This window comes from Pogona vitticeps, chromosome 3 (assembly GCF_051106095.1).
Source record: "Pogona vitticeps strain Pit_001003342236 chromosome 3, PviZW2.1, whole genome shotgun sequence".
NCBI classification, from domain to species: domain Eukaryota; kingdom Metazoa; phylum Chordata; class Lepidosauria; order Squamata; family Agamidae; genus Pogona; species Pogona vitticeps.
The window spans coordinates 118,219,864-118,229,294 of NC_135785.1; the positions used below are offsets into that span (position 1 = coordinate 118,219,864).

The 9,431-nt window shown below is 45.4% G+C and overlaps 1 protein-coding gene across 1 annotated transcript; it reads right to left on the bottom strand.

The window, feature by feature from the left end:
* Positions 1 to 756: 756 nt before the first annotated feature.
* PAOX (polyamine oxidase) lies at positions 757 to 7,872 on the bottom strand. The gene is made up of 7 exons (XM_078390633.1): positions 7,630 to 7,872; positions 6,897 to 7,389; positions 6,282 to 6,478; positions 5,589 to 5,844; positions 4,640 to 4,752; positions 3,638 to 3,795; positions 757 to 3,427 (listed from the first exon to the last, which is right to left on the bottom strand). Exons 1-7 carry the CDS (start codon positions 7,814 to 7,816, stop codon positions 3,284 to 3,286), a joined length of 1,548 nt encoding a protein of 515 aa, XP_078246759.1. The 5' UTR covers positions 7,817 to 7,872; the 3' UTR covers positions 757 to 3,283.
* Between the last annotated feature and the right edge of the window lie 1,559 nt (positions 7,873 to 9,431).

Sequence of the window (9,431 nt, forward strand, 5' to 3'; positions counted from 1 at the left end):
ACTTTAAACAGAGTCATCTAGAACATTTTGGAAGGTTTGGCGTCCCTTTGCTGTACATTTTAAAATCTGGTTGGCTGCTGGGGATAATTGAAGACCTCACATGATTTTTGCAAGGAATTGCAATTTTACAGTGCACCTGAAGTGCTTTAAAAAGTTGGAAGATTGATACAGTTGTTCAGCATCATCCTTGTACTTCCCACCTCTTCCAAAGAGTATTTTAACTTGTAGAGTTAGTCTTTTTCATGTATAAGGAAATTAAGGTCAGCAAAGTAAAATTTTTGATATAGCGGCAGAACATAATGTAAGGACTTGTTGCAGTGCTTCTCTCCCTCCATCTTGTATCTGTCTGAGTATTTTCTATCTACAAACGTTAATATTAAGAACTATATTGAGATGTGGACATTTTATCCTAGTCTCTTCGTGAAATGAAAGCATGCGGAGAGAGGAGGAAAAAGAATGGCTGCAAGAACCATGGAATGTTGTTGATACGAAAGGAATGAAGTTTATGAATAGGGTCAAACCACTTAGCACATTTTTAAAAGAGGCACTTCTCTAAGTAGTGGAAGAGTATAATTTGCAATCAGTCACTGGAAAATAAACACTGGTTTAAATTTGTAAATCTGGCTGCCAAAGCACATATCTCTGAGAAAATCCTTCTGCAGGAGGCAAAGCCAGTTAACTGGAGGAAACATGCATTACCCTTAATGTCAAGTTTGACCTCAGAAGACATAGATACGTTAGAAAAGGCAAACCATACACAACGGAATATATATATAATTAAGACATACTAGAAACATTTATGGATTTTACAGGTACATTAACAGACATAAACATAGTTTGAGAGGTTATTCTCTGTTAGAAATCAGTATCAGCACCTCTTCACTCTTTCTATATTCCCCACCCTTGCAGCACTTTTAGACTACATTTGCAAGTTATGCTAACCCATGGCATGTGAACAACATGAGCTTAGCCTCCTTCAATTGGACTCACATGCCTCCATCCTTCAGCATGGCTTTGTCAGGGTTCAGTAGAAAAGGCACCAGGACCCAGTCCAGAACAAGACCACAGAAACAAGTTAGAAACCACCTCACAGCCCAAGCAGAGACCAACCAGCTAAGGTTTTGAGTCCAAACAGCAGTCCAGTAGAAGGATGACATAAATCATGGTCAGACAGTCCAAGAGTGAAAGTCAGAAGGAACAGTATCAAGACAGCAGGGTCCAGGAATGCAAGGAGAGATAAGGCAGGAACAGCACAACCAGAGATCTTTGTTGCTGAGGCAAAGGTCTGCAGGGAAAGCCTGTTCTCATATAGCCCAATCCTCAGATTCCACAGGTGGCCCTCCTGAGGGCAGCAGCTGTAGGGAAAGGGCCCAGTCCTGCCATCTCTAGAGCAGTTCTCCCCAGAGGGATGGGGCCCATCCTGCATGCACTAAGGTTGCATGCTTCTGGCATGGCCCCAGTCCTGATAGGCTTTGCTTGTGATTTGCCATGATTTTTGTCAACTGAACTCCCTCCAAAAATGTGGCTATTCTTACCTATGTCTTATTTGAAACAAGCCAACTTTATAACATAGAGACTGATGTTGGCTTGTTCTAAGCAAGCAATTTTAGATGAAGCACAGTCCATCATGTTTGGATGAGAGTTAACAAAAAATGGGAGCAGAGGTTCTAAAGCTCTTGTGGTTGGGCTGGAGGAGAAAAGGAGAATGGCAAATGCAGCTCCTAGAATCCCCCAGCCAGCTTGGTTAGTTGAACTGAAGTCCAAAACAATAATGTTGCCAAATTCTCCTCACAATAAACCATGTACAGTATTACCATGACATCGGAACACAGCTTCCCTTTCCTTCACCGCAGAGGAAAACGAGTGTTGTTTAATTTGGTGACAACCATTTTACTGCTTGAATCAAGCAACAATAAACTGGCTAAAAAATGGCTGAAAAAACTAACCATATCTCCTTTGTTCATTTGCTACCTATTTTTCATAAAAGGCAGAGGTGGATTCTTTCCACACACACCCCCAGCACAAGTGGAATTTAAGACTTTGGAGACAGGACTTTGAAACCTGAACAGAGAAACAGTCTCTTGTAGCTCTCTGAGCTCCCAGATGTATGGGCTGGCACAAACAGGATCACACAGTGCAAATGTAAAGCTAACTTCTAAAAGTGTTGTCACTCAACTGTTTGGTAGCAGATGGCACTAGTGTGGCAAACTGAACATTGATCTAGCAATCATTTTAATTTTATAAAAAAACACAGTATTTTCAGACGATAAAATGACAAGTCAGTTGGAGCAAGGTTCTCATCTTAAATCCTAAACTGCTCTTTCCATTACCTACCCAAATGTGTGGATTCCTGCTAATGGAAATTGTCCATGTTCTGCTTAATAAAAGTGATAGGAAGAGAAAATTTTGACTCTCCCTGACACAATCTATGATATCTTTACTTTAGAACAGTTAGTTTCACATACTAATGAGAGTTCAAAAAACCAAAACAATCTTAGTTTGTAAAATGAAGCATAGTAAAAAGCCTCAGATTGCACATCATGGAGGGAGAAAGGTTTTCAGGAGGACAAGAGGTAACTTCATTTCCTCTACAACAACTCATAAGGAGTGGAATTCATCCTCCATAGGTATGGGATCTCGTCACCTCTGAGTACCATCCCCCACCCCAATTAGTTTGCCATGGAACACAGAAAGTAAACAGAAAATGAATTTCTCACACTCCTAAAGGAGCGTGACCCTGCTCATCCCCCACCAGCATCCTCACAATTTTTTCCATCTCTGGCGTACTGAAAATGAACAGCAACCATGGGCTGGGATGAACACTGTAGGTATGTCTCAGAGGTCCTGTTTTGGTCAGGAAGTGAATGGGTACCTCTTCCCAAACCAATGTACAGCGGTGCAAACTCCAATAATAAAATTCCGTTTTCAGGTATGTCAATACACTGTCTTTAAGAAAGTGAGTTGAAAGAGTCAGATTAAATCTCTGTACTGAGTTCTCTAGGGCAGAAAGTTATATTCTTGGACCAGAAGAGGTAGACAAGGAGCTGCCTAGAAATAGGTTTATTATTTATACTGAATATTCTCCGTTGTGCAGAGGGGTGTTAGTAGCCACATCCTTTGGCATCAATGTCCCAGTCATAAAGTCAAGAAAGTTTTAAATTAGGCTTTTGGAGAATCTGGGGGAGGGCAAGGGAGTTTGCATTGACTTATGATTTCTAATCACTCCTTCGAAGCAATAATCAGGAGTTTAAAAAAAGCTACTGTCATCTCTGCTGTTGTTATCTTACAGCATAGCGTGTGGGGAGTCAGGTAAATCATAGAGGTGGATGAGGCGATCTGCTTCTCTCCAGCCAGACAACAAGGCTCCATGGGTGGTAGAATAGAATGTGCGATGCGTGGCTTCTCCTGCAAAAAGAACTTGGAGTGGCTGCAGTGAGAAAGAACAGCGTTAGCATAGCCTTGATCAGAGGAATTCACAATTCACTCAAGCCTAAGTTAGTCAAGGGTGGGGGAGTAGAAGGGTTGATATATAAAACTTGGGGAAAGCAGCCAGTGCACAACTGGCATAACAGGTTTGCAGCAGCTTACAGGACTTGAAAAACAAACTCCCATACGACCAAGAATCCAGAATAGTTACCTTGGAATTGTGTGCTTCCTCAGGAAGGGGCTGAGCAAGGACATCAATATCATCTCCACTGCTGTCCACAGCCACGTAGCTGTAGGAGCCTTTCGTGTAGGGCTCACTGTGCCATTTAGATCTCAGAATGTTTTTTGGAGGGTCAAGCTGTGGATTTCCTGGTCCAAAGAAACAACAGCCAATGAATATTGTGCCAGAGTTAAAACTTTAAGCAAAACACTTCAGCAACATGGGCTGAAATCTATTAGTAATTCACAACTAGAGCAGGCCCACAGAATCTGACAAGTCAACTCTTCCGGAAATTTCATAGATTCAATTGGCCTCTTTTCTAGTTGTGTGACTTACTGTGCTAAGCAACAGGATTTCAGTCACAAAATAACTGTCCTAGGCAGAGCTCTTTTGCTGATTTTCTCAGGAACTCGGGAAATGGTAGGATAAAGCATCCCTGGCTGAACTAAACTGATTTTATGAAGTCTATGGATCTGTTCCTTGTGAAAATTGGCTAAACCTTTTTCTACAGCTGTTGAGACAGCTGTTCCAGAGTTTTGACTACTTAAAGAAATTTAAGGCCCTCGTGATTAGAAGATTTTGCCATAATGCAGGAAATTGGATTTGACCATTGACTCTGCAGTTCTGTGAGTAAAAATAATCCAAGCCTGAGTTTCCTGCGCATCAGTGAAGCTGCCCTATGCCCCAGTGTGACAGAACTATTCATTATGAAAACCATCCACCTTCTGGTTATGGTGATCAATTTCATTATCAAACTCCAATGTCCTCTCCTTTGGAGTCTGCATACGTCATAGCAGGAAAAAATTGCTCTTAAACACAACCTCCCTGTTTCCAAGGAAGGCAAAGTAAGAGAAGCTAGCAAATACCTCCTTTACACAAATCTGCAAAATTACAGATATTTCTGAAAATTCTGGCCAGTTCTCTTAGATTTCTGTGTGAATTCTTATGCTCAGGGACTCTTTGTATGTAAACTGGTTTAAAGGAGACACCTACCTGTTGCTCTACGCAATACTTGTGTTAAGGCTGTGATAACCTCAGTATCTGAGAGAGTTTCCATGAATTCGGCCTCTTTCCCAGCAATGAAGCCACAGAGGATATGCCCGTACCTGTACAGTGAAAGGACAACAGGAGCAAGATTTTACTGCAGAGCAAGATTTCCTTGAGTCCATTACAGTCAATTTATTTCTGTTTCCGGACAGAGCAGTGTGTTTGTGCACATCCATAAACACAGATTTTTCCTAACACCAAACACTTCATTTAGAAGGCATCACCATCGTGAAAAACTAAAGGCGACTGTCAAGGTAGGTCCTCCCTATCAAGATAGAAGAGCACTCTCCATCCTGATTCTTAGTAGGAGGTTTGCAGAGTTAAAATCTCACACATTAGTAACAGGTTAGACAATTGACAATTTTAGATGGAATGTACAAGTATTGTGGATGAGCCTAAGGAGGGGCTGTGCATAGCACAGTGACTATGAGCGCGATACCACCATCCCTTGCTGAGCATTTTTGGGTTTCTGTGTGGGATTGTATCAGATCTGACATTTCTTCTCTGTTTTTTTGTATTGTTCCAATGCAAACCAAATAAATGAGCATGTGAGTACCAAAACATTTGCAACTGCAACGATTTTCTGAGAGAAGGGTTGCATTTTCTGCCAGAATTGTAGGTGTAGGTGATTGTAGGTGTGTGATGATGGCAGGTGATGAAGGTGTGTGCAGTTTCACCCTCCCGTGACTGAATGTGGCTCCATGAGGGGGATACATTCTATGCTTCTGCCTCTGCCTTAGAAGGTTCAGTCAATCCTGCCCGCTGCCCCCCCCCTGTTGCAACAAGGAGGATAAGGTGAAACTGAACCTGGTGCTGGGTGGCTCCTTAGTTCAAATGACAGCTGCGCCAGAAGGGCCTGTTCCAGAACCCATTTCAGTCTGTCCTTCCTGCATACCTTTCTGGTGGCTGGAGAACAATGAAGCCAGGGATTTTCTGAAACCAGGTAGCCTGCAGATCAGCGGCTGACTCAGCCAGAGGAGATTCATCCACCCATACAACTTCAACTAGTTCACAATCTGGCTTCCAGAACGGCTGCTCAAATTCCAAAAATATTTTATTGTTTGTCCCAAAACCAAGGTGTTTTATTGCTGCCATCTTCTGGGATGGAAGTGGAGGGGAAAAAAAGGTCTCCTGGTGTTCTTTGAGGAAACCTAGAGGTAATGAAATGGCACAACACAAAACAGATCAGGACATGAAGAGAAGTTGGATGAATGCTGCTAAAATAATCTTAATCTTAGAACTACAGAGCTGGGAGAATCAGTACTTTTTTTAAAAAAAAAAAGAGGTACAAAGGAGTAGAAATTGCATATACTGTATCACCACTTCCTGGAAGGTGCCAGGAACACAATAACACTTTAAAAACAAGGTGCACGTTCCCTACCCATTTTTAAATTGATAGTGCTACCCCACTACCTCCAACCCTAGTAGCATACATGCAGTGTGACCAGAGATCAGAGGCTGTGCTGTAAAAGGGGGAGGGCTTAGTCAGCACAGGAGCCAGTTAGACAGAGAATATACAAGCATAATTTTATTACGGTCAAAGATCAGGCTGAAAGGGGGGGGGACCCAGAAAGCCAAAGTGATTCACCTAGAGGCACTGTGACGATGACATGGTCCACTAAGAACTTCTCTTCATCTTCACATTCTACCTGCACGCTGAAGCAGCGCCCCATTGACTCTTCCATGCAGGCACTTCCCCAATGAATGGTCTTCACTGGCTTACCAAACAATACAATCCCTTTGGGCAGAGATGACATTATACGGTCTGTGAGGCCGTCATAACCACTAAGAGAGGGGAAAGACAAAGTTAGGTACGTAGCTCGTTCCCTGACCTGCCTCATCACTGATTCACTCCCTGCTCTCCCAAATGAGTGACTTGGAGTTCATGATCTGAGCTGTCTTCATGCCCAGGAGAAAGCTGCTTACAACAGAGAGGAAGGAAGAATAAATGAGGGAAAGAATATATATCAATACCAGGTGCACCAGAAAAAACTTGCAGATGGTGCCCGCAGAGGTCATGGTGCACTTGAGAACAATGATAAAACATGCACTGAGTAAAGAATATCTCAACCATTAACAAACACATGCCCAGTTTAATCCACTAAAAATATGTTTAAAACCTGGGAGGGGCAGTGTCAGAAAAAGCAGTGGGGTCTGGAAAGCTGGGTTTGTTTACCAAGTAAGAGCTGAGGCAGCCACTCACTTAGGGAAGGTGCAGTCCAGACCAGGCAGCATGGCATACTCTCCGAAGGGCTCCAGGGCCACCAGGTCCATGCTGTGAGTCCCGCTCACACAGCACTCCAGCTTGAAATACATGTTGAGGATGGCCAGCTTCAGGCGCTTCTCCTCCTCCTCCTCTTCCGACCATTCGCTCACGCTCTGCGCGATGGCACCTTTCAGGTACTGGCCCACGCTGGGTGCGGGCACTCGGTCCGCATGCAGGAATTTGCGCGATTCCTCCAAGAGGCTGGCGAAGAGGAGCCCCATGGAGTCCACGAGGTCAGGGCTCAGCCGCTGGCCCCGGCTGGAGTAGCAGACCGAGGGCCCCACGGGATGGCCCCCCACTTCCACCCGCTGGTTCTCCTCCGACAGCGCATCCTCGTCTAGCAAGCCGTACTCCGAGGCCAGCCGGAAGACGGGGTTCCCTCTCGACGGCCCGTGGATCCAGTGGGCCCCGATCTCCACCACCTTGCCGCCTGGGCGAAAGGGAAAGAGAAAAGCCCCACCGGTGTTTGCCCGAGCGGCCCCGCCCCCGGCCTGCCAATGCTGGGCGCCGAAGGCCAAAAGGCTCCCCCCCCCCGCCTTTGCACCAAGCGAGCGCGGCAAGAGAAGCGCCTCCTCCGCCTGCGCTCGGGGCGGCCCAACCCGCCGGGCTCCCTCGGCTCTTCTCCTGCCCGGCCGAGCCTCCGAGGCCAGCCCTTACCGGCCCTCCTTACTGAGCTTTCCGGAGCGGATGCGGCCGCCGACTCGCCCCGAGGCTTCCAGCAAGCGCAAGTCGAAGCAGGGACGGCGGCTGTGGAGGAGGCGCTGAGCGGCGCCCAGGCCCGCCAACCCGGCGCCCACGATCAGCACCCGCGGCCGGGCAGCCGCTCCAGGACGCCCGCTTGCTCCCGCCGGCTCCATGGCCCTCCTCCGCGCCGCCTCTTCCCCGGGCCGGCAGGGGAAGGAGGCTCCGTTCCGGGGCCCGCCTCTTCCCTCCCTTTCCTGGCGGGCGGGTCGGTCAGTGGGTGGGTGTACCACGGCAGACGTGAACCCAGTGGCTGATGATGTGCTTTTGAGCTCATTTTACTCTCACGGGAGAAACGACCTGATTTTAAAAGATTTCGAATATTTAATTTTTTTTTATTGTGAATGAAAATGCAAATACATTGTTCTGTACATTTGCTATCCCCATAGGTAAAGGTAAAGGTTCCCCTTGACAATTTGTCCAGTCGCACAAATACATTGTCCCGTACATTTGCTATCCCCATAATGGACGCTATAAAATGGGCTGACAGTGGTTTATATCCAGTACACCCTACAATCTAGGCCATGTTACCTAAGGATTTTTTTAAAAAAGGAAGTACAATGAAAGAAAGATATGAGAGAGAGAAAAAATGAGAGAGAGAGAGAGAGAGAGAGAGAATAAATAAATAAATAAATAAATTCCAGGTCTTGTGGTGAGACTAACTTTTTCCTAGTGCAGGACAGGCTCGCCCCCCCCCCGTTTTCTTTTTATTGTTGATGATGATCTGTAATTGAACATAAAACGTGCAATGGGAAAAAAAACGTAACTGGAGACTAACAGATGTGCTGCTGGGGAAAAAATGAGAAAATTAAGAGAGTTATTAATGTGTACATTTTGGGAAATTAAATGTTCTTGATAACATTGAGTTACATTTAACAACTTTACCTGTCACTTGTTGCATTCATGGTTTCTGTCAGGGGAGGTTTCTGTTTGCAAGGCACTTTGGTTTCCTCTTGAGCCTTTGCTTCAACTCCAGTTTTCATAACAAAGCAGCGTGCAAGGTGGACAGACTGCAGCGTCTGTGCTGTCCTGCAGGTGGCACTGCCTCTAGTTCCCTTCCGTGCAGTGCTTCCCAAACATGGGTCCCAAATGTCCCAGAAGCCTTTGATATGATAACACCTTCCCCCCTAGTGCTGGCCAGGATTTTGGGGAGTTGTAATCCAAGAATATTGTGGGGACTTGGAAGAGGGGCTCCTTTGTTGTGACTCCCAGGTTTTGGAACTCTCTCCCACGAGAAGCCAGGCTGGCCCCATCTTTGCTGTCCTTCTGCAAGCAGACAAAGACTTTTCTCTTCAGACAAGCTTTCCCTCAGTGACCAGCTCCCTGTGTGGGGTTTTTAACAGACAGTTGAGCCTTACTGCTTTGAATGTGTTTTTGGTGTTGCTTTTGTTTACGGCCTTTTTGTGAGTGTGGTATTTGTTTGATCCTTTTTAGTATTTGTATACTCATTGCTTTTAGTTTTAAATATTGTCCTTTAACGATATGAGCCACCTTGGCTCTTTTTTTTTTAGGTGAAAAGAAGGGTAAAAAAATTAAACAAACAAACATCTGGGGACCCAAGGTTGGGAACCTCTGCTACAGGGATAGCTCGGCTCTGCCTGTGCCCCACTAGCCTCAGTGGACACCACCTGCCCCTTAGATCATTCTGTTAATGGACTAAGGCAGGAGCATAAATGAAGTGTTGCCCTATAGTAGACAAGACCTTTTGATGGATGCAAAGTATGAGGCAGA